The sequence below is a fragment of the Apodemus sylvaticus genome, chromosome 22, assembly GCF_947179515.1.
Source record: "Apodemus sylvaticus chromosome 22, mApoSyl1.1, whole genome shotgun sequence".
Classification (NCBI taxonomy): domain Eukaryota; kingdom Metazoa; phylum Chordata; class Mammalia; order Rodentia; family Muridae; genus Apodemus; species Apodemus sylvaticus.
In genome coordinates this window covers 39,551,534-39,576,741 of record NC_067493.1, presented here as the reverse complement: position 1 = coordinate 39,576,741, position 25,208 = coordinate 39,551,534, and the positions used below count along the sequence as shown (strand labels likewise).

Genomic DNA, 25,208 nt, shown 5'->3' with positions numbered 1-25,208 from the left:
AAAAAATTTTTTAAAGACTTGTACTTTTATTTAAGCTTCTATTGTTACTTGTTAAAGTGTTTGTTTTTATTATTTTCAGTTGTACGTATGTGTGTTTCTGCAGGTGGGTCCGTGCACATGAATGGAGGTACCTGAGAAGGCCAGAGACAACAGATCCCTCTGGAGCTGGAGTTACAGAGAGTTAGGAACCACCAGTGTGGGTGCTGGGAACTAAACTCAGTTCTTTTATATAAGCAGCAAATGTCTTGAATCCTAGCACTCAGGAGGCAGAGGCAGGCAGATCTCTGAGTTTGAGGACAGCCTGGTCTACAGAGTGAGTTCCAGGACAGCCAGGGCTACACAGAGAAACCCTGTCTCAAAAAAACCAAATCCATGGGAGGACAGGGGAAGAGAAAGGGGCTTATGGGACTTTCGGGGAGTGTGGGGCTAGAAAAGGGGAAATCATTTGAAATGTAAATAAAAAATTATATCGAATAAAAAAAAACAAATCCAAAAAAACAAAAAACAAAACAAACAAAATTAATTAATAAGATACAACACCTATTTTTATTCTTTTTCTAGGATATAGGCTGTTACTCTGGCTGGCCTGGAACTGTCTATCCTCCTGTCTCAGCCTTCTAAGTGCTGAGATTGTGTGTGTGTATCTCCATAGCCAACGTGAGGGGAAGAAAGGATGTCTCTCCTCTGAGCCAGTGTTTCTGGTAATGAGGTGGGGTCAGGGCAGTGTGTCAGTGCTGTGAACGGAGAAACCCCAACAACCCTCTTCCCGGCAGGGGGGTGGGGGTGGTTTGTACTCACATACTCACAGCTCCTGAAACACTAGACACAGAAATCCCTAAGAGGCAGAACTAAAAATTAAACAAGTCAGCTGGCTGTGGTCAACACGCACCTTTAAGCCAGTACTTGGGAGACAGAAGGATCTCTATGAATACGAGGCCAGCTCAGGCTACATAAGACCCTGTCTCAAAAAAAAGAAAACAGAAAGTTGAACAAGTCTGTTCTGAAAAACTTTCTTTTCTCCAGCACAGGGTTTCTCTGTGTAACCCTGGCTGTCCTGGAACTCACTCTGTAGTCCAGGCTGTCCTCAAACTCAGAGATCTGCCTGCCTCTGCCTCCCAAGTGCTGGGACTAAAGGCGTGGACCACCATCTTCCAGCACAAATGTTCTATATATACCAAAAGAAACCCAAAATTCACTTAAAACTACTGAATCCATGTTGCTAGAGTAAAAGCATTTAATTTACTATGTACCTCAGAAAGCTCCAGGTAAAATATTTGTAGGAATATACACAAAGAATTCGGAATATAAAACTCTCCATGTAATTAGTAGTCATATTAATATTGGAACTACAGTAGAAAAACAATAGCTGTCTCCTAGACTCTCCCAGGAGCCTGACTGGAGCTTTGAAAAGGTGGAGGTGTTCTGGGTGAGTGGGGAGTCGAGATCATTCCTCCAGTTCTCCCAGCAACTCAACGAAGTCGGTGATGTACCACTTGGCGTTGTCCTTGACCTGCTGCCTGATCACATTACCTCCAAAGCCAATGAAAGCATCCTAGGAAGGAAGGGGGGGGGGCAATTAGAGTCTTAAAATGGCGCACCCAGAAACATATAAAATAAATATAAAATATACTCAAGTGAGAATTTACCTATATACTTAAAATACACACACACACACACACAGTCTCACTCTCTCTGCCTCCAGCTTTCTGATGTCTCAGCAGCTACTGCTCCACCTGCATGCCTGCCTGCCGCCATGTTCCCCACCATGAGGAGAGACTTAACCCCCTAAAACTGTAAGCCAGCCATCAATTAAATTAAATGTTTTCTTCCCCACTGAGCAGTGGTGGTGCACGCCTTTAATCCCAGCACTTGGGAGGCAGAGGCAGGCAGATTTCTGAGTTCGAGGCCAGCCTGGTCTACAGAGTGAGTTCCAGGACAGCCAGGGCTACACAGGGAGACCCTGTCTCGGAAAACCACCAATAAATAAATAAATAAATAAATAAATAAATAAATATCTCTAGACTGTCTAGATTAAATGTCTTTTAGTTGCTTTGTGTTCTTATTATAGTTAACTGTTCTTATTTAACTTCTGTTGTAAACTTTCAGCCAGACCTAGAAAATAAAATACCAACTTAAAAAAAAACAAACCCCAAAACCACTCTTGAATACATACAGCAGGAGGGCAGGCTTCCATGTCGGTAGCTCCATCTCCAATCATGATTATTTTCTTAAAGTGAAATTTTTCCTTTAATAATCGAATAACCTTTCCTTTCCCACCCGACTCGGCTGTCGGCTGCATCTCGTCAAAACCTGCGTACTCACCTGAAGAGATGGGGGAAGTGATTAGATTCACAGAGGCATTTTACTGGGGCTAGCGTGTTTATACCACTGATACCCGGACTTTAATATCAGTATTCAGTCTGAAATAGCCCTTGGCACAGTCACGCAGCATGGAACCTGACCCCTGTCCCTGAGGAGGGAGGCCACTCTAGTGGGTCACCTGCAGTTCAGTTAGCTGCATCTCCTCAGCTTCTGGTGTAGCCATTTTGTTGAGACAGCGGAACATCATAATAGAGCAATACACACGCTTACCACATTGATATACTGCTAACGTTACCTGAAGGGAACCAACTTAGGTTCACTTTATTTTTTCTGAAATGGGATCCTCTGTGGATCAGGCTATCCTTGAACTCCCTATGTCCTAGGATGAGCCTGAATGTCTGACCCTCCAGGTTCCACATCTGGCATACCCGATCCCAGCTGTGCATGCATGCTCATGCCTGGTTGCAGGGCTGGGGATGGAACCCAGGGCTAGACGGCGGGTTTAGACAAGCTCGCTGCCAACTGAGTGCCAGCCTCAGCTCCACGTGTACTTCCATTCTTACAGGAGTTAACACACTCACTAATGGCTTTCGGGCTGGTTTGGTGAATTTAAGACTGGGTGCTACTTAGTAGCTCAGGCTGGTGTAGGACTTGAAGCGATCCCCCAGCCTCGGCCTCCCAGAAGTAAAGAACGAGTCCCCAGGTCTAGTTCACTCATTGGTTTTGTTTGGTTTTGTTATTGTTGTTAGCTTAGTTTGTTTGTGTTTTTATTTTTAAAGATGGAGACAAAGATGAGCTGTAATTGCTAATCCTTCCCCACACACACACTTCCCAATGCCAGGATTACACGGGTATCCCCTTTCCAGGTGGTATGCTTTCTTCAATCAGTGACACGGAGCGCATCTGAGTGGGGCTCAGCGGCAACCAGGGAGCAGGCAGAGCTGTCCTTCCATCTTTATGTGGAACTGAGGTCCAGTCAGGCTTCTTTGGGGAGCGCCTTTATCTGCTGAGCTCTCTCACTGGTCCTCACTTGATTGTGAGACTACCAGCTACCCAAGGAGGGAATGGTGGTGCACGCCTTTAATCCCACCATTCAAAAGCAGAGGCAGGAGGATATCTGAGTTCAAGGCTAGCCTGGTCTACAGATCAAGTTTCAGGACTGCCAGGGCTACACAGAGAAACCCTGTCTGGAAAAACAAACAAAAAAGGATTACCAGCTACCCCGTGACGTAGCCAAGAGCCCTGTTTTCATGTTTTGAGACACGGTTTCACACAGCCCAGGCTGTACTGGAACTTACTATGTACACGGTGTTCAAAGACCTTGAACTCCTGGTCCTCCTGCTTCCTGCCGGGTTTGTGTCAACCCAGTGCTTCAGGCAGGCTGGGCAAGAACTCTACAACAGGACCCAGCCCAGCCCCGGAGTGCTCTGCTTGTTATTTATTCTTCATTACATATTTATTATGATTATTTTTATTGTTTTGAGAGAGAGAGAGAGACAGAGACAGAGACAGAGAATGTGTATGAATGCAGGTGTATGGAATCCAGACTAGTGTGAGCTGCCAACCAATACTCTACTTACAAAGTCAGGTCCTCCAACTGAACAGCCTGTACTCTTAACCACTAAGTCATGTCTCATCCTGGTTTTTAGAGTCAAGGATTTTGCTCTGTATCCCAAACTGGGCTCCAATTGACATTCTCCTGCCTCAACATCTCAAGAGTGCAGTGTAACTGGAGCCTCCTGAGATGGTGTAAATGCAGCTGTGACCTCAGGTGACCCAAGGGTAGTGGTCACACAGCAACTCACCAACCCAACTCCTTGTTGGGTCTAAATTGCTCCAGCTACCGTAAAAAAAAAGTGCACACGGTTGACAATATGTACGCAGAGTCAAGCCAGGACAGCTGACAACCCCAGCCTGCTCTGCCAAGTGCAGTTCAGAGCGTAGGCAGCTCTTGCAGGGGACCTGAACTCAGTTCCTGGCGCCCACATCAGAGCAGCCTGTAATTCCAGCTGCAGGCGGATCCCCTCTTCTGGCCTCTAAGGGGATTTGGTTGTCACATGGGTTTGTTCTGAAGATTTATTGACATGTGTGTGTATTTTGCCTGCATGCTTTATACACCACATGAGTGCCTGGTGCCGTCAGAGGCCAGAAGGGGGAGTATGATACCCTGAAACTGGAGGTCCAGGTAGCTGTGGATTCTCCAATATGGGTGCCAGAAACTGAAGCAGGGTCCTCTGGAAGAGCAGCTGGTGCGCTGACCTCTCCAGCCCCCATAAAAATGTTTTTAAAATAATAATTCGGGGCTGGAGAGATGGCTCAGTGGTTAAGAGCACTGACTGCTCTTCCAGAGGTCCTGAGTTCAATTCCCAGCAACCACATGGTAGCTCACAACCGTCTGTAATGGGATCCGATGCCCTCTTCTGGTGTCTGAAGACAGAGACAGTATAATCACATACATGAAATAAATAAAGCTTTAAAAAAAAAAAAAGAATAATTCATGTGGGGCTGGAAAGATGGCTCAGAGGTTAAGAGCACTGACTGCTGTTCCAGAGGACCTTGGTTCAATTCCCAGCACCTACATGATGGTTCACAACTATCTGTAAGTCCAGTTCTGGGGGATCTGGCCCCCTCACACAGACAGACAGACATGAAGGCAAAAACACCAATGCACACAAAATAAGTAAAGCTTTAAGATGAATAATAGTTATTATTATTATTGTTATTGTTGTTATTATAGCACATGTAACTCTTAGTCCCAGGGCCACCAGTCTTAAAGCTACATTCCAACGGACACTACCTAGAATATTAAATAGGAGAACAGAAAAGCAAAGAAATACACTACCATTCAAACCTTACCATTAAAGTAGAACTTAAGCCTATTGGCAAACACGTTGGTTGTTGGGATATTGAGCTTCGCAGCGACGTGCTCCACGATGCTCCTGAAGCCACCCGAGATGAGGAACACCTGGACATGCCGCTCCTGGAGGCGGCTCACCAGCTCCCTACAAAACAACCCCGAAGCAAGCAGACCTATTACAGGAAGGAAACATGGGAAGATTCGAGGGCTTACTTGCCCAGGTCCAATGCTCGTGGTCCGTCTATAAGGATCACACCTATGAGATTAACGTTTTGTATGTTTGTCCTTTTTTGTTTGATTGGTGGTAGAGCGTTGTTCATTTGGGTTATGTGTGTTTAAATAAAATTCCTTTACTGAGCTTGTAGCCGGTCAGAGCGGCCATTCTGAAGTCAGAAACCTCTCTGCATGCTCAGTATCAAATACCCTTTCATTTATGTACCCACTTGTGTTTTCCTTGGTTGTGTTATTGTGTTTCCTGTTATTGTTGTGTGGCTGTCATTTACATTGTCTTTGGTTTGGTTAGTTGTTGTTTTTAAGACAGATTCTTGCTATGTAACCAGACTGGCCTTGAACTCTCAACCGTCATCCAGTCTCGGCCAGGGTTAAGGGTTAAGAGTTACGTGAATTATAGCCAGGTAATCCCAGCACTCTGTAATCCCAGCACTCTGGGAGGCAGAGGCAGGCGGATTTCTGAGTTCGAGGCCAGCCTGGTCTACAGAGTGAGTTCCAGGACAGCCAGGGCTATACAGAGAAACCCTGTCTCAAAAAAGCCAAATCCAAAAAACAAAATAAAAAAAAAAAGTTACATGAATTATAATAACAACAATAACAATAATTATTATTCATCTTAAAGATTTACTTATTTTTATTTTGTGTGCATTGGTGCTTTGCCTTCATGTCTGTCTGTCTGTGTGAGGGGGCCAGATCCCCTGGAACTGGACTTACAGACAGTTGTGAGCCATCATGTAGGTGCTGGGAATTGAACCCAGGCCGTCTCAGGATGAATATTTCAGATGTGAACCACCACAGCTGGTCTTGGCTCTTTTTGCTGGCTTATCTGTTTCGCTGGCTGCTTTTGAGATAGGATATTATTCATCTGTGGTTTATTTTGAATTTCTAATAACCTACCCTGACCTTCCATGTGCTACAAGTACAAGGATATGTCACACAGACATCCAATGTGTGTGTGTGTGTGTGTGTGTGTGTGTGTACTGAGACAAGGTCTCGCTCTGTAGCCCAGGCTGGCCCTGAAGTCATGATCCTCCTGTCTCAGCCTCCTGAGTCCTAGAATTACAAATGGGTACCACCATTCTTTGCTTTATACATGCTTTATACATGCTTTATACATGCTTTTCCAGCTGCACTTAGCAATTAATGGGAGGAGCTTTTCTGCTTTGGGTAACCATTGTACCGAAACACTAAGATTACGAAACCCTAGAGAGGTCTGGGGAATGTGGGAGGACAGACAGGAGCAAGAGCAGGGGGTACAGTAAGAGCACACGTCAGCGAGACAGCCTCATGGAAGGCAGCCCAACAGGAGCATCCTCTCGGGAGGAAAGAGCCTCGCCAGCCCCAAGCTGGTAGGAAGCCAGTGTGCTTACCTTATGCCGGGTGTCAGGTGTGGCGGGTGCTCAGCTAGGAGCCTCTGTACCTGGTCCCTGGAGGGCTGGATCAGTGCCAGGCGCTGAGTGAGCGCGTCTTTAAAGGGCAACGCTCCTCCCATGGCTCTCCGTGTCCTAGGACGAAGACCCAAGGATCAGGCCAGCTGCCATTGGGGTCCTTGAGAAGTCAACATGCCTTCCCATGCCAGGACCTTGTGATCACCATCAGGAAGAAGGTAGTGCCACAAGCCCAACTCCACAGACATGCTGTGTGCTGTGTACAGGAGCACTTGAGAACCCCACTGACCTTCGGACGTGTACTGCGAGCCCACACATCCCATACACAAGCACCCTGCTTGCAAACTGTGAGCTTTTATTACCAAGAGAGCAAGCAAAGGCCGAAAGCTCTCGCAACAAATGCAGCCGAGCAGCTGACAGCCAGCCGTTACTCAGGTAGCTATCACTGCGGTACAGTGGGGAGAGCGAAGAGAAGGGATAGAAGGTTCTAGCCTGGGTCTCTTGCCACTGAAGCGGTAAGGCTGCACTCTCAACCAGGAGGCCCTGGGTGTTCAGAGCCCGGGGGTGATCTTCTTGGATTAATCATTTCCCCAGGCTGCCTAAGAATGTGGCTCCTCTGCAGAGACAACCCTGTTGTTTTGCTTCCTTTGCACTGCTGGAATGTTTGCAGATGGATAACGAAGACAGTACTATTCAGTTCTAGACGGCGGGAGGAAACGCCTAGTGCTTTGTCTCAGCACTGGGCCAAAACCAGAACCTAGGACTGAGACCCTAACCCAGCCTTTCACCCAGTCATTTTTTTAAGGTGAACTCTACCATATCATAAAGGGAACACAGACAGTTCATACATTTCAGACACTGCGGCCTCCACACCACAGAATTTGGCCAGCTCATCAATCCCTTCTTCTCTGATGACGGTGCTATCAACGTCAAAGCACACTGCATCCGCCGAACAGAAGAGCTTCCTCAGCTCAGAGTGGGAGACCATCCTGGGAAGTTTTCCTCCTATAAGAGAAAAAGAGAAATGGGCTTAAAGGGACTGGGGGTGTGGCTCAGTAGCAGTGCTTGGCCAGCGTGGATGAAGCCCTGAGTTTCACCCCAGGACCCCCTAAGTCAGGAGCAGTGGTGTATGCCTGAGATCTTAGCTCTTGGGGAGTGGAGGCAGGAGGACTGGGGCTGAAGAGATGGTTCCACAGTTAAGAGTGCTTGTGGCTCTTCCAAAGGACCCAAGTCCAGTTCCCAGCACCCACCTCAGGCAGCTACAACCACCTGTAATCCAGCTCCAAGGGATCCATAGTCCTCTTCTGTCGCGCTCGCGTGCACACACACACACATGCGCGAGTGCACACACACACCTAAATAAAAATAAAAAATAGCAACAATAACTTTTTTCCTTTTTTTTTTTTTTTTTTGGATTTTGTTTTTTTTTTTTTTTTTCCGAGACAGGGTTTCTCTGTAAAGCCCTGGCTGTCCTGGAACTCATTCTGTAGACCAGGCTGGCCTCAAACTCAGAAATCCGCCTGCCTCTGCCTCCCAGAGTGCTGGGATTACAGGCGTGCGCCACCACCGCCGGCTACAATAATTTTTTAAAAAGAGAGTTGCTGAGCAGTGGTTGCACACACCTTTAGTCCCAGCACTCAGGAGGCAGAAACAGGCTGAACTCTTAGGTTTGAGGCCAGCCTGGTCTACAGAGTGCGTTCCAGAATGGCCTGTCTTAACACACACACACACACACACACACACATACATATACACAGAGGGGGAGGTGGAGTTTCAGCTCATCTTTAGCTACATAGCAAGTTTGAGGCCCAGCCTGGGCTACACCAGACCCTGTCTCAAACAAGAATGGTGGTGGAGTGTTGATCCACAGGGATAGGAGCCTGCAGCCAAGCCTCAGTGCCTGGAAGCCACATGGTGGAGGTGAAGAGAGGAATCTCAAAAAGTTCCTCGACCCCCACACTCACACACTAACACAACAAAGAAACCAGGCAAGCAGGCAGGCAAGGTGTTCCCCAAATCCATCGTGTGAGTCAACTGAGCAGGGCACGAGGCCCAGCTTGAGGGAAAGCCAGCCAGGAAGGTGGAGTGTGTGAGAACTGGAGAGATGGTGACAGAATGGCCGGCGGGACCCGGAGCCTCAGAACCAGTGAGAACAGGACGCCAAGTCAGGCGTGGAACCTGGGAGGAAACCCAAAGGTCCTTAAGATGGTCCCAGCATTCCAGGGAGGCTGGTATGGCAGTGCACGCCTGTGTTTGCAATCTCTGCACTAGGGAGGGGAGGGAGGAGGATCAGGAGTTATCCTGAGGTATATGATGAGTTTGAGTCAATAAGGTGAAGGCAAGCCTGGGCTAGAGATCCAATCTCTAAATAAGAAAGTAAATAGATAAGCAGTTATGGATGGGATGGTGAGGCACACCTGTGTTCCCAGCACTAAGGAGGCTGAGGCAGGAGAATCATGAGCCCAAAGCTAGGCAGGTGCTACACCGTAAGACTAGTCTATAAACAAACAAACAAACAAACAAGTGGGGGTGGGTCTGGAGAGATGGCTCAGTGATAAAGAGCCCAGGCTGCTCTGCTAGAAGACCGGAGTTCAATTCCCAGCACCCACACCGCAGCCCACAATTGTCTGTAACTCTGGTTCCAGAGATCCCCGACACCAGGATGCACACACACACACACACACACACATACATGCAGGCAGGTAAATACTCAGACACATAATGTAAAATAAATCTTTAAACAAAACATCCTTGGCTCTAGGGAAAGCACATGCTAAGTTCAGTTCCTTCAATGTAAGCTGTGTGCATTAGACCTTCACAGAGAGAAAGAAAAGTCACTGCTGGGAACCGGACTCTGAAACCTACTTCACACCTGGCCTTTGGGAGAAGGGCTGGAGAGAGTGTAGCCAGAAAGGTCTGTGCTCAAACACAGGCCCAGGCCCACCCATAGCTTCTATGCTGCTTGGCCTTCTGTGGTGCAGACTGGGCTCCAGCTGGGCCATGGGTCCCTTCGACTTGATTTTAAAAGTGTGCTGATAAGCCCTTCAGAACCAGGGCTCCAAAATGAAAACACACGTTTCCTTCAAGGCTGGATTTAGGCCTGAAATGGGTGAAAGGGGAAAAAGAATCTCCTTGCTCAAACAGGTGGCAGCCCTTCCGCACCTAATCACCATCTGCTTCACTGACTTCTCATCTTCAAAGATGGATTTTATCTGCATTAAAACAGATAACAGCAGGGGTGCTGCTGTGGGGCTACCTGCCCAGCACCAAAGGTAGAAAAACAGGATCAGGAGGTCAGGACCCTCCAGGCAACGGTGGTGCACATTGTGAATCCCAGAACCCAGGAGACAGAAGCAGGAGGATCTCATGAGTTCGAGGCTAACCTGGTCTACAGAGTGAGTTCCAGGACAGCCAGGGCTACACAGAGAAACCCTGTCTCAAGAAAAAATAAGAGTTCGGGGCTAACAGGACTAGGAGAAACCCTGCCTCAAAACAAAGGGCAGTGAAGGTGAGCACAGTGAGCCTGGAGCAGCAGAGGCTCATGGGTAAGTGCACTTGCTGCTCCTACAGAACACCCAGGCTCCGGGCTCAGCACCCACGCGGCTGCTCTGCTCCCAGGAAGCCCAGGGCTGCCTTCTGGCGTCTTCATGCGCCAGTGGGAGTGTGGTACACATACACAAAATAAAATAAGTCCTTAAAGTGGCCACAGAGGCTGAGCACATCAGAGAAAATCAGGATCCCTAGACAGTGCACAAGAGACTGTGGGAAGTTTCCAGATCCATGTCAAAGACCTGCTCTGGAGTAGGGGAAAGGTTCTTGGCCAGCTTTTGTTGTTGTTGCAGAAGATTGTACCAGCCAGGTAGCCCAGGCTGGTATGGAACTCTTCGCGGGCAACCTGCCTAGGCTGTGCTGAATGTAAGACCTTCATGCCTTAGCTAAAGTGCTAAGATTACAGGCATACAGCACTGCACCTGGCCACTTCCTTTTTATGATTAATTAAACAGCTATTGTGGGTGAGCGAGAGGGCACAGTGGAGATACAGGAGTCTGCAGCCAGTCCAACTTGTCAACAGGACCGATACCCTACAGGGAGAGAACTGACTCTTAATGTTGTCTTCTGACTTCCACAATGTACCATGACACCCATGCACCCACCAAGACACACACACACACACACACACACACACACACAAATCAATCAATCAATGGAAAAATGTTTAGATAAATAAAATATTTAAGGAGAAAAAATCAGGGCTGGAAGGATGTCTTGGTGTTAAAAGTGCTAAGTGCACGTACATACACACACACATACATACTTTTTAAAATGTAAATTTACAAAAGAAACAGAGAGCTAGAGAAATTGCTTAGCAGTCAAAAGCACTTGTTTTTGCCGAGGACCAGGGTTTGTTTAGTTGCCAGGATCTCCACGGTGACTCATACCTGTTCACAGGGCACTGAATGCTAGTTGTACACATACAACAGGGCAGGCAAACCTTCCTACACATGAAATGTCTTTTTTTTTTTTTTTTTTTTTTTGAGCTATGGTCCTTCTGTGTTGTAGGTGGTTTGATTTTGTTAAAAACCCAGTTATGTTAGATGAATCTGTTTGTGTTTTATTGCCTGGTGTGGAATACGGGGCTGCTTCAGTTTGTCCACAGACGTTCACTATGATTGTCTCTTGCTCTAGCAGGGACACGATTTTTGCCAGCTCCGGACAATTTAATTCTGGGAACTCTGGAGAGGGTATAAATGCCCGGGCTCCAAGAAGGGCGAGAGGCACCCAGAAGATGAAGGTGGGTGTCACTTCCTGATGCTACCCTCGGCTGCTGTTGTTGAGGTTTGTCAACTGCTCATGAGCAAAAAGAGAAGTTAAAAGATAGTTTAATGACAAAGATTGGACTTGCTGGGCTGGAGGGATGGCTCAGTGGTTAAGAGCACCGACTGCTCTTCCAGAGGTCCTGAGTTCAATTCCCAGCAGCCACATGGTGGCTCACAACCATCAGTAATGGGATCTGATGCCCTCTTCTGGGGTGTCTGAAGACAGCTACAGTGTACTCAGATAAGCAAGCAAACAAACAAACAAATAAATAAATAGCAACTCTAACCTTCCTCCTTTTCTCACAGTGTTGGGGAGTTGGAAGGGTTAGGACGAACATAGTAAAATGAATAAGCCAACATCTCTCCATTGACCCGGCTGTTCTAGAACTCACTGCGTAGACCAGGCTGGCCTCGAATTCACAGTGATCCACCTGCTTCTGCACCACAAGTGCTGGGATTAAAGTGTGTGCCACCATACAGGCAAAATGAACAAATCATTTTGAGAAAGAAAGCTAGCTATTCAAGTCACGCACGGTAATTCATATCTGAAATGTCAAAACTAAGGAGGCTGTGGCAGGAAGGTTCCTGTGAATTCCAGTCCAAGCTAGAATACAGAAGGAGACTTTGCCAAATAAATAAGTAAATAAATAAATAAATAAAATTTTAAAAGTGGGGGCTGGAGAAATGGCTCACCAGTTAAGAGCACTGGCTGCTCTTCCAGGGGCTATGATATTGATCCCAGAACCCATATGGTAGCTCACAACCGACTATCCCTCCAGTTCCAGAGGCTCTGATCCCTCTTCTGTCTCTTCAGGCACCAGCCATGCAAGTGGCACAGAAACACGTATGTGGGCACAGCACGGGTCACACATGCGCTCTAGCCACTCAGACACATCCGAAAACCAACAGACAGCACTGTCTGCTCAGGCGAGGAGGTTAGCTCGCAGGCAAGCCTTGGAACCAAAGCTTGTACTGTTGGTTCCATCTGTTACTCACGATTCTCCAGGGCCGCAGTCTTTACCTTCCCCCTCCTTTGTTGGTTAAAAAATGCACCATAAACCTCAGCTTGGAGGTTTTTAAAGGAAGATCTGTGGGTTTTGCAAGAGACTAAAAAACAAAACATGACAAAAATGAACACTCAGGAACAGACTGGCAAGGTGGTAGGAGGGGCTAAGGACTGCGGCCCAGTTGGTAAAGCTTTTGGCTAGCACACAGCAAGCCAGGGCTTCTGCCCTCTGAATCGCATAAATCACAGTTGATGACCTACACCTGTAATGCCAGCACTCAGGGGCAGAATCAGTTCAGAAGGTCAGAAGTTCAAGGCTACATAGGGAGTTTATGGTTCACGGCAAGCCTGGATTGAGACTGTCCAAAAGAAAAGGAGGGAAAGGGACTGACTGACCTCCTAGTAAAATGGTTCAAACCCAGAGTTTCCTAAAACTGCTCCCTCTGGAATGCTGGGGCACTGCAGAGAAGTAACTACGGCCTTGCCTGTGGCTTCTGCTCTGCCTCATCCAGGAGTCACCAAACCCATGAGCAGATTACAAGGAGAAGGTTCAGGTAGAGGGCCTGCTTCGAGAACAACACACAGCTACAGAACAAGCCAACTGGAGTCTGCAGCACACCTGATAGTCCCTGCTGCCTTCAGGATGAGACACACGTGTAGGCGTGCGATACCTCAGCCCTGAAAGTTCAACCTTAAAGGAGTTAAAGAAGCCTGAGGCAGGAGAATTGTTCTGAGTTTTAATCCTGTCTCAAAAACTGGAAACTACAGAATAAGGGGAGAGGAGCTAAACTGTAGGTGTGGCTCAGCAGTGGGGTACACTGCTCCTCGGGCCACACCCAATACCACAAGATAACTTAATCTACTAATTACAATTGGGGAAACGACGATTCCGGGATTGGCAACGTAGCTCCGTAGAGAAAGATGCCTTGGTGAAAGGAGAGACCTGACTCCTGAAAGTCACCCTCTGATTTCCACGGGTGCACCGCGGCTCACCTGGGTCCACACCCATCCATACAGTAACAATACATACATATTTTTAAACCAGGCAGTGGTGGTGCAAAGCTTTAATCCTAGCACTTGGGAAGCAGAGGCAGGCAAATAACTTGAGTTCGAAGCCAGCCTGATCTACAGAGTAAGTTCCAGGACAGCCAGGGCTACACAGAGAAACCCTGTCTCAAAAAAAAAAAAAGTCACTAAATAAATAAATAAATAAATAAATAAAACTGCAAATATCTGGACACACAGGTACATGTCCAGAACCTCAGCAGACAGGAGAATAAAGGCAGAGGTATTAAATTTAAACCCAGGCTCTACTACTGCAAGCGCCTTTCTCAAAAAAAAAAAAAAAAAAAAATCAAGGTGGGGGTTAGGAAAACGGCTCACACAGCTAGAGTCCAATCTAAGTTTAATTGGTAGAATGATGGTTTTTAAAAAGCTTGGGGATGGTCAAATGCCGTGCATATCTGATGACCAGAGTTCAAATTCCAGAACCTAGAATAGTCTAGAAAAAGAATTGATTTCAAAGTTGTCTTCTGACTTCCACACAAGCACCATAGCACTTGCATATGGGGGTACACACCACACACACACACACACACACCATTAGAAAAAAACATTGGCAGGTTCCAAGCAGGCGAACAACAACGGTGTCTTTGAAAAAAAAAAAAAAAAAAAAAAAAGCCCTGGCAGTGGTGGCACAGACATTTAATCCCAGCACTCAGAAGGCAGAGGCAGGCAGAGCTCTGAGGGAGTTCCAGGACACCCAGGGCTACACAGAGGACCCTTGTCTTGAAATATCAAAGAACAGGCCTGAGTCTACGGCAGCAGGATTGTTGCAAATTTAAACCAGCCTGGAGTACAGAAAGAATTTTCAAGTTTCAGGCCAGCCTGGGCTACACACACTCTGTCTCAAAAAAAAAAAAAAAAAAAAAAAGACTACCCCTTTCAAAAATGAAGCTATGTAAGAAATGGGGAGAATCTGAGCGAAGATACAAATACTGAGGACATATCATAGCCAGTACTCACATGCACTGCTGGGTGCAAAAACTGCAGCAAATTTCTTGTAGGTTAAACACAGACTTTCAAGCCCCAGCACCCCTGCTCTTAGAGAGTCACCAAGAAAAAGGAAGGCTGGTTGGTGAGAAACATTTTCACAGGTGTTTTGAGGTGTGATTGCCCAAATGTCCACCAACCCAACCTGTAAGCTTTAAGCACTTGTGAAATGGAAGAGGATCAAGAGTTCCAGGCCAGCCTGTGCTAATACACACACACACAAGTAAACATAATATGTAAGATTCATATAAAGAAAGTATAATCGTGGCTGGAGCTGGAGAGAGATGGCTCAGTGGTTACGCTTGCTTGCTGTTCTTGCAGAGAATAGGAGTTTGCTACCCAGCACCCACCTGGGTCTCAGGGGTCAGTTCACAACTTTTTGTAACTCCAGCTCTTGGGGATCTGATACCTTTGGCCTCTGAAGGTACGCGCGCACGCGCGCGCACACACACACACACACACATACTTTTAAAAAAACGAACAAATGTAATGAATGAAAGCATTAACATCCAAATTAAATCTATTCCTTTATAACTGTATCTGGTTGTTTATTTCAAATTCTATTTCTAATGGAAACGATGGCAGAGTCAAGCCACTTCAGCTCCCGGTTTGGAGAGTTTTCTTATCTACAGATGCTTCTCCTGGGCCAGATTGCATCATTCATTCGGGCGGTTTGTCGTAGAGTATGGAAAAAAGTGAAGCTATCTAAAATATGAACCAGCCTTGGGGTCCCAGGACAGAATCTACCTAGCCAATAAAGAATCAGAGAGGGGACAGCCATGGCAGAGCCAGTACCGGTGCATCAGAAAGCTGGACCCAGGGCAGACTGGTGCGAGCGGGGAACTCACCGCGGTTCCTGGGCCAGGCTGGTCTTCTTGGTTCCGGTACCTGCAACTTTCCGGCAGCAGTGAGGTCTGGAGCTGCTGCAACGTGCGAGCACTGCGTCCTGAGTGAGGGGACCCGTAAGGCAGATCACCGCCCTCACTCAAGGCTGGTCTGGGATCTGCTGATGCCTCCGGCGACTCCAGAGCAGTTTGGCATGTGCGCTTCCAACTGGAGAAGCCAGATCTCAGCTCTGCAAAACCGGGTTGGAAGGCCGCCTTGGTCCAGCCCCCAGGGGCGGGGCTTCCCGATCCCGCCCCCAACCTCTTCCAAGGGGCTCGGCGCCTTACAGAGCTACTTACTGTTTGATCTGAGATCCCTAGTTTGTTAAGTTGGCTCGAAAGAGCTCCCGAACTTTCAGAAGCTGCGTCCCAATGCCGGATCCCTGCACTAGAGAGAAGCGAGGGACCTCTGTACTGATTTTGCAATGCACGAAGCTCCTTATGAGCCCTTTCTGAAACCCACATTTTCCACGCTACCCCTGCAGGAATGCAGGTGCCAAAAGAATTACAAAATCTACATAGACTCACTGGCAAAGTAACTCAATTGGCAGAGTGCGTAGCGTGAAAAAATTGGTTTCCCCGTGTAGCCCTGCTATCCCGGGGCAGTGGTGGCCTCCGCCTTTAATCCCAGCACTCTTGAGGCAGAGCGGACAGGTGGTCGAGGCTAGTCTGTTCTACAGAGTTCCAGGACAGCCATGGCTGTTACACAGGTTCTCCTGTCACAGGGAACTCAGGTAAACCCGAATTACACATGCCTGTAATTCTAGCACTCAGGAGGTAGAGAGGGAATCATACCTTCAGTCATCCTGACATTATGAATTTGAGGGCAGCCTGAACCACTGGAAAGACCCTGTCTTAAAAAACATTAAAATACTGTTCTCCCTACCACCCCTCCCCCCCAAAAAGCCAAAATGGTTGCTGGGCTGGGAAAAGGCCCTGAAGTCACAGAGCGTGCGCTGCTCTTATAGAGGGATCCAGGTTTGGGTCCCACCATTAGCTCAGTGAGATCCAATGCCTGTTGGCCTCTGGGGGGCATCGGTACATATGCAGGGTCATGCATACACATGTAAGTAAAAATCATTATTTTTAACGCAAACGTGGTGGGTGGGGTGGGGTGGGTGGAGACAGGGTTTCCCCATGTAGCCCTGCTATCCTGGAACTTGCTCTGTAGACCAGGCTGGCCTCAGACTCAGAGATTGGCCTGCCCCTGCCTTAACATTTTTATTTAATACGTATGTGTGCTCTGTCTACATAGAAGTCTGGCACTTCCTGCATGCCTGGCACCTGATGAGGCCTGGAAGGGGGCATCTGCGCCTCTGGAGGAGGAGTTACAGGAGGTTGGGAGCTGCCATGTGGGTGCTGGGAGCCAAACCCAGGTCCTCTGGGAGAGCAGCAAGCGCTCTTAACTGCTGAGACATCTTTCCAGCCCCTATCTTGTTTGTTTGTTTAATCTTTGTAATTGATTGTTCCCTCATGTGTTTACTAGTGTGGTGAGCATGCTCCTTTTCCTGTGTGACGGCTGCGTGTGCGTGTGTGTGTGGCAGGTGTCCTCCTCAATTGCTTTCCACCTTTTTCATAAGGCAGGATCCCTTTATTGAACTCGGGGGTGGGGTGGGGTGGGTGGAGACAGGGTTTCCCCCGTGTAGCCCTGCTATCCTGGAACTTGCTCTGTAGACCGACAAGCTTCCTAGCGCACTTGCTGCGAGGCCCACATTCCTGCCTTCCCCGGGGGTGAATTTCAGACAGGCCCCCATTCATGCCGGGTCCACGAATCTAAACTTCCAATCTTGGGCTCGAATGGCAAGTACTCTAACCACTGAGCCATCTTCTCAGTCCTTGTGTCTGTTTTATCTATCCATTTGGTTGGTTTTGGGAGTGGGGTCGAGTTGTTGAGGGACAAAGACAGAAAGGGGGGAGGGGGAAAGAAGCTGGGCAGTGGTGACGCACACCTTTAGTCCTAGCACTTGGGAGGCAGAGACAGGTGAATTTCTGAGTTCAAGGCCAGCCTGGGCTACAGTGTGAGTTCCGGGACAACCAGAGCTACACAGAGAAACCCTGTCTCCAAAACAAAACAAAAAACAACAACAACAACAAAAAAAAAAAAAAAAAAGGAAAGGGGGGGAAGAAGGGAGGGAGGGAGAGGGGAAGGGAGAGAGAAAGAGAGTGCGTGTGCATGCTTGGAATTATGAACCTAGGGCTTTCTGTGTACTCTCAAATGTTCTCCCAGTGAGCATTCCAGCCCCAGCCTTCATAATTACTTTGTAATGTGAAAATGAGTCTACTTTGCCCGAGCTAGCCTTCACCTCCCTCTGTAGCCTTGTCGGTCCCTGAACGGATGATCCCCCTGTCTCAGCCTCCTGAGCGGCTAGAATGACAGGCCTGAATCACCAGGTCCAGTGGTCACCTATTTTGTTCTGTCCTGCTCGTCCCCTTCCAGATGTCACTTGTCCAGCCATTAGTTTAGCATACCCAGTAAGGAGTGTGGTTCCCAAATATTTACACTGCAGGAAACTGGCCGCCGATAGGAAATGAAGCCCACCCTGAGGTCACCTGAGACTCCAGTGCTGACCATCTGTTTCACCAAGCAGAGGAGGGGCCGTGGCTAAGGCAGCCTTCTCGCCACGACAACCACGCTCTGAGCCAGAGACACTCTCAGACTACACGCTCCAGGCCAGTGGCACAAATTTTTAATCCTAGCATTTAGGAGGGAGGCAGAGGCAAGTGGATTTCTGTGAGCTCCAGGCCAGGCTACAGTTATGAAGTGAGACTTTGTCTCAAAACAAACAAACAAACAAACAAACAAATTATACAATTCAATCCAGTAAGAAAGGTCCCCATAGTGTTTGATCAGAAGTGACTTTGAAGCTCACTCTTCCCAGAATTCACTAGCTCACAAATGGCTGTAAAAGTGGGGCCAGTAAGTTCCCCGGCGTCCGCTGGAGATGGGACTCCTTACATCACATTTATTTCATTACTGAGGGGTGGGGCTCCACGGTGAGCACGTGGCCGTCAGAGGACAACTTTATGGAATTAATTTTCTCCTTCCACCATGGGTGTCCTGAGAAGTCACACTCGTGTCGTGAGGCTTGGTGGCAGATGCTTTTACCAGCGAGGCCATCCAGCCATTCTCACAGGTGGCTTTGAGGAGGGAGGGGGCTTGCCTAGGCTCAACCCCCAAAACCAGATGAAAACAGAGGCAAACTAAGAGTTTTGAAATGCCTGTAATCCCAGCACTTGGGAGGCAGGGGCAGGCGGATTTCTGAGTTGGCGGCCAGCCTGGTCTACAGAGTGAGTTCCAGGATAGCCAGGGCTACGCAGAGAGACCCTGTCTCGAAAAACAAAACAAAACAAATAAAAAGAGTTCTGAATGCTCTTGCCGTCCTGCTCTTTCTCTGCTTCCCTTTCCCAATCTCCCCATTAACCCCCCCCCCCGTCAGCCTCTACTCCTCTGTCTGTCTCTGTCTCTCTCTGCCTTTCTCTGCCTCTACTACTACCCCTCTCAACTCCACTCCCCATGCCCTGAATAAACTCTATTCTATACTTTTAAAAAAAGAGTCTTGAAATAACATTCGGTAGCACCTTTAAAAGAAGTCACTAAAGGAGGCAGGATATGGAGCACTTGACATGTGCACTTTGGTCTAGACAGCAATAGGAATTTTTATTTCAAAAGGAAAACCTTGATGACTACAAATATGAATGATTGCATGGGTTCGTTTGTGCTATTATTCCTGCTTTACATATTTCTCAAATGCATTCCAGATATTTAAATAAAATATATCAGCTGTTGCTGGTCCTATCGCCTCTTCTCACGCCTGCACAACGTTTGGGCACAGGATGGCAGTGTGGAAGAGTTCAGGCAGAGCACATAATACATCGTTAAAAATGCCACTTCCCCATTTGGGAAGAAGAAGCAGGAACTCACAGTAGGGTGTCCTACACAGCAGGATATAGTGAGACTATCTAAAACAACACACATACATTAAAAAATACACACATAAGTGTCATAGAAACAGCAGCAACAACAAACTAATTAATAAATGCTAAAACAGTGATTCTCAACTTGTGGGTCCCCACCCCACAGGAGCTGTAGATATGATATTTATATTGCGATCCCTAACAGTAGCAGAATTACAGTTATGAAGCAGCAATGAAAACAACGTCATGTCTGGGGATCAGCACAACACAAGGAACTGTCCTGAAGGGTCACAGCACTGGGAAGGCTGAGGAGCGCTGGACTAAAGAGTGTGCAGCACGGGGAGACCCAGGATGTTTATACAACCTGGCACAAGGTACTGACTGAGTACGAGGTACTGACTGAGTATGAGGAGCAATTTTATTTGTAGAGATATTTTTTTAAATTATGTGTCTGCATGAGAGCATGCGCCCATGAGTGCAGGCCAGACAGAGGTGACAGAGTCCCCTGCAGCAGGCAGTGGGAGTTACAGAGGCTGTGAGCTGCCTACTGTGGTGCTGGGAGCCTGGCCCACGTCCTGTGAGAGCAGAGGCGAGTGTGCTTAACCACTGAGCCATCTCTCCTCCAGTTCCACAGAGAAAAAAGTCACAGCTTTTCTCTGTGGCGACTTTCAAATAAACGACCAAAGTTAACGACATGACCAATGGGATAAACTGGAATCACAGGACTCTCGTTAAGCCACAAGGACACACCATCTCTGTAATATTTCTTGCCAAAAATAAATTTAATCATTAGAAAACATCAAACTATACAAAATTAAGTCTTTAAAATAACCTCTCCATATGCAGGCCAAGTTCAAGGCGGGAGAGTGGTGTAGATCTGTTAATCTCAGTTCTCTAGAAGCTGAGGTGTGAGGACTGCCAGTTTGAGGCCAGCCTTGGCTACACAAGTTTCAGGTCATCTTGGGCTACATAGTAAGCCTGACTCAAAACAAAATCTGGTGTGGACATAACTATACTCCTAGCACTCTGGAAATAGAGGCAGAAGAATCAGCACAAGGTTATCCTGAGCTACATACTAAATTTGAGGCCAGCCTGGACTACATGAAACCCCATTAGTTTTTTTAAAGATATAAATTAAAAAAAAATAAGCACAGGGTTTGGGACTACAGTTCAGTGGTAGGACGCGCACCTCTTTAGACTGAAAGACACAACACTAAATACAATCCTGGATAAGATCCTAGGGCAGGGGCTGGAGAGATGGCTCAGCGGTTAAGAGCACTGACTGCTCTTCCAGAAGTCCTGAGTTCAATTCCCAGCAACCACATGGTGGCTCACAACCATCTGTAATGGGATCTGATGCCCTCTTCCAGTGTATTAAAGAAAGCAACGATGTGATGTACTCATATACATAAAATAAATCTTCAGGAAAAAAATCCTAGCCGGGCAATGGTAGCGCACGCCTGTAATCCCAGCACTTGGGAAGCAGAGGCAGGCGGATTTCTGAGTTTGAGGCCAGCCTGGTCTACAGAGTGAGTTCCAGGACAGCCAGGGCTACACAGAAAAACCCTGTCTCGAAAAAAACAAAAAAGAAAAAAAAAAAAAATCCTAGAACAGAAGCAACTTGTTAGAGGCATGGCTAGGAAATCTAGGGCTATGTGATGATTAATTTTGAATCCTTTTCTAATTATGTCTGAGTGTTTTGCCTGATGCATATATGAACATCACATGTGTGCCTGGTGCCCTCAGAGGTCAGGAGTGAGATTCAGATCCCTTGGAGCCAGAGTTAAGGATGATTCTGAGTCACTATCTGGGTACTGAGAACCAACCTGGGTCTTCTGCAAGGGAAGCACATGCTTTGAACTGCTGGGCCATTTCTATGACTCTCTTATGTTTTTTTTTTTTAAAGATTTTCAAATTAGTTTTATGTATTAGGGACGGTCTAGAAGCAGTCAGTGGCCACCGAGACAAGAAAAGGGTGTCAGGAACTCTGTTCCAGGGGACCCCACACTCTTCTGACTTCCGAGGGCACCAGGCATGCAAGTAGAATACATAGAGACAAACAGGTCAAATGCTCATAATCATAAAATAAATAATTTAATTTTTTTAATGTTTTAATTTTTTTGAGACCAGGTTCTCTGTGTATCTCTGTGGATGTCTAGGAACTTGATTTGTAGACTGACCGGGTTGGTCTCAAAGTCAGAGATCTACCTGTCTCTGCTTCCTGAATACTGAGATTAAAAGCACAGTGGCCAAGCAAATCCCAGAATTTGAGTGAGGGCAGGAGGATCGGGACTTTAGGTCAGCTTCAACTAGTGAGGTTAAGGCTAGTTGTGGCTACAGAAGTCCCCACTGGGGATGAGATGGCTCAGACGGTAAGGGTGCTTGCTCCCAAGCCTCGTGGCCTGAATCTGATCCCACAGACACATATGGTCAAAGAAGAGAACCAACTCTTAAAATCTGTCCTCCAGGCCAGGCGGTGGTGGCACCTGCCTTTAGTCCCAACACTCCGGAGGCACAGGCAAGTGGATTTCTCTGAGTCTGAAGCCAGCCTGGTCAACAAAGCAAGTTCCAGAACAGCCATGGCTCCGCAGGAAAACCATGTCTCAAACACACACACACACACACACACACACACACACACACACACACACACAAAGTAGCCCTCTGGGACCTGCAGAGATGGCTCAGCAGTTAAGAGCACTGACTGCTCTTCTAAAAGTTCTGAGTTCAAATCCCATCAACCATATGGTGGCTCACAACCATCCATAATGAGATCTGATGCCCTCTTCTGGAGTATCTGAAGATAGTTACAGTATACATACATATAATAAATAAATCTGAAAGAAAGAGAGAGAGAGAGAGAGAGAGAGAGAGACCCTATTTTGAAGGAAAAAAAAAGAATTATATTTAAAAAAAAAGTAGTCCTCTGACCTCTCTAAATATACTCTGGCACAGATGCAAACACCTATACACACAAATGAGTGTAATAAAACCTTTTTGAGACTCTGTCTCATATAACAAAACTCTTTAAAAAGACTGGGAGTAGTTGTTGTAGGGGTAGACCAAAACATGTGACAATCACATACCTCCAATGTATCTTACAGACATCTTAGCCTATATGTTAAATGTCACAGAGATTTTTAATTGCAAAATAGAATAAATTTGGTCCAATGGGAACTTGGTGAAATAAATTATGATGCAGTTATTTAGTGAATTATGCCACTATTAAAAAAAAAAAAAAGCCATGTGGTGGTGCTCACCTTTAATCCCAGCACTTTGGAAGGCCGAGGCAGGTGGATGTCTGAGTTTGAGGCCAGCATGGTCTATAGACCAAGTTCCAGGACAGACAGGGCTACACAGAAAAGCCCTGTCTTGAAAAACCAAAAGACCAAAAAGACAAACAAAAACAGTCTAGCCAGATGTGGTGATGCTGGGATAGGCCCTGTTGAGAATGACAAACAGTCTCTGGGACATAGTTCAGAGGTTAAGCTCCCAGCCAAAATGAATAAGCCAGGGGTGGCGGTACACTCCTGTACTGTCTGCATGTAGGAGGTAGATCAAGTGAGCAGCTGTTCTTCCAGAGGTCCTCAACACCTAACATGGCAACTCACAACTATAGCCCTAAGGGATCTAATGCCCTCTTCTGGTATGCAGATATACATGCAGACAGAACACCTATATACATTAGATAGATAGATAGATAGGTAGATAAATAGGAGGTAGGTAGAGGCAGGAGGATCCAGGAGTTCAAGGCTAGCCTTGTTTGTATAGTGAAATCTTATCTCAAAAACAAACCAAATCAAAAACAAACAAATAAAAAAGCTCTAATATATTCTTCACTAATGTTTCAAGGACTATAATACTAAGTATTACCAGTGTCAACACTGAGTTTTCCTGGGCAGTCTTTAATTTTCCAACTCAATCCAATATCTACGTGTTCTGTTCTCTACTTTATAAGCAGACAACCGACTCTGGAGTCTCCCTCTGCCTCATTTACCAGCAACAATAGTGAAACTGCATGCCAATATATATAGTGACAGATAGACCAAGTGGTCTATATAAGTAAACACAAGTCTTCTGCATGCCACATATCATATGCACAGCTTTTGTGATTGTCAAATCTACAGACCTACTTAAAATCATGATACTAGCATATTACCGCCGCCAGAAGAGCAGAGGTTTGGGAATAGCTAAATGTCAGCCACATTCTGGTTGGTTCTCTTTCCTTTTTAAATTTCCTGTGTTCAGGACCTTTGCACCTGCTAACCCAGCCCTCAACCACTGAGCTCCATACTCAGTTCTGTGTTCTTTAGACAGGGTTTTGCTAAATAGTCATGGCTGGCCTGGAACGTGCTGTGCAGACCAGGTTGGCCTTGAACTCACAGAGATCTGCTTGCCTCCCGTGTTCTGGGATTTAAGGCATGTGTGGCGATGCCTGGCTCTGCATCATTCCCGGAATGAGGATCACACAGATGTTGAGGGGAATGAGAATTTCTTACTCCTATCAAAATGCCAAAGCCTTCATTCAGGAGAGCTCAGTAGAATATATCCAATGGCGTTATGAGCTGTCATCTGTGTGGACTGATTCATGTTCAAATACATGTTTAAAAATTCAGCATTTACATAATTATAAGTAAGTGATCAACACACAGGCAGGGAAAACATTTATACACTTAATATTCTTCTTTTTAAAAAAAAAATATTTAAAGGAATGCTTTTAAAGGCTGGGCACCACTATTCAGCCATGTTATTAGATTGTAGCAGGTTTAGTAGCTCGTACCACTTTGGAAGTTGAAGCAGGAGGATTGCTACAAGTTAGATACCAGTCGGTGCTGGACAGTGATCTGTGCAGCCGGGACACAGAGTGAAACAAGGATTCATTATCTGTTTCTTTTTATTTATTTATTTTTTGTTTTATTTATTTATTTTTATTTCTTTTTATTTATTTCTTTTTATTTCTTTTTATTTATTTATTTATTTCAAGACAGGGTTTCTCTGTGTAGCCCTGGCTGTCCTGGAACGCACTCTGTAGACCAGGCTGGCCTCGAACTTAGAAATCCGCCTGCCTCTGCCTCCCAAGTGCTGGGATTACAGGCGTGTGCCACCACCGCCCGGCTTGTCTCATATTTTAAAACATTAAGAAAACAAAAATCACCCTGTGTCTTCCAACCTCTTGGCCTGGGCCCGAAGAACAGGCTGATCCTTGATCCTCAACGCCCACTGCACCACTCCTAAAGCCACCTAGTACTTTCTACCTAGCGTACTCCTCCCGTCAACACCCGGGGTCTCAAAACGACCAGGGTGCAGGGGAAGGGTCCATTTTCTGTGTTCCCACATTTACGGATTAAAACAGGCAAGAAAACTGAACCTGGGAAACCTCGCGAGAGTATGAGGGAAGCATCCCGGAGTCCGGTAGCTAGAGACACCCCGCAAATAGAGGCCGACGTCTCTGCTTCCTGTCACGCCCAGTCGAGTGCTGAGGCCGACGCATCCCTCACACACGACCTGTAGGACTTTTCCTGCACAGCGGGCCCGCGCAACCGCCACGCTGCAATCCTTAAAGCGCGGAACCGCGACGATGGGCGGCGACCACAACGGAACCTTAGGATTCGGAGTGCCGATTACCGGAGAACAAGTTTCTCGGATGCGCAATGACGTCGCAACTGGGCGTGATGGGCGGGGCCCAGAGAGATCAGCGTCGGGTTGAGCCAATCAGCGGGCAGCAAGAGCGTCGCA

The 25,208-nt window shown here is 46.9% G+C and overlaps 1 protein-coding gene across 3 annotated transcripts; it reads right to left on the bottom strand.

Annotated features, from left to right (window-relative positions):
* Positions 1 to 1,220: 1,220 nt before the first annotated feature.
* Psph (phosphoserine phosphatase) lies at positions 1,221 to 25,126 on the bottom strand. 3 transcript variants are annotated; one of them, XM_052167757.1, is made up of 8 exons: positions 24,841 to 25,126; positions 15,858 to 15,945; positions 15,522 to 15,748; positions 7,647 to 7,803; positions 6,781 to 6,915; positions 5,179 to 5,324; positions 2,174 to 2,322; positions 1,221 to 1,552 (listed from the first exon to the last, which is right to left on the bottom strand). In XM_052167757.1, exons 4-8 carry the CDS (start codon positions 7,784 to 7,786, stop codon positions 1,445 to 1,447), a joined length of 678 nt encoding a protein of 225 aa, XP_052023717.1. In that variant the 5' UTR covers positions 7,787 to 7,803; positions 15,522 to 15,748; positions 15,858 to 15,945; positions 24,841 to 25,126; the 3' UTR covers positions 1,221 to 1,444. The 3 variants fall into 3 exon arrangements, with proteins under 3 accessions (XP_052023717.1, XP_052023719.1, XP_052023718.1); XM_052167759.1 differs by lacking the exons at positions 15,858 to 15,945; positions 24,841 to 25,126 and adding an exon at positions 12,612 to 12,722 and having other exon boundaries at positions 15,522 to 15,636; XM_052167758.1 differs by lacking the exons at positions 15,522 to 15,748; positions 15,858 to 15,945; positions 24,841 to 25,126 and adding an exon at positions 8,049 to 8,112.
* Between the last annotated feature and the right edge of the window lie 82 nt (positions 25,127 to 25,208).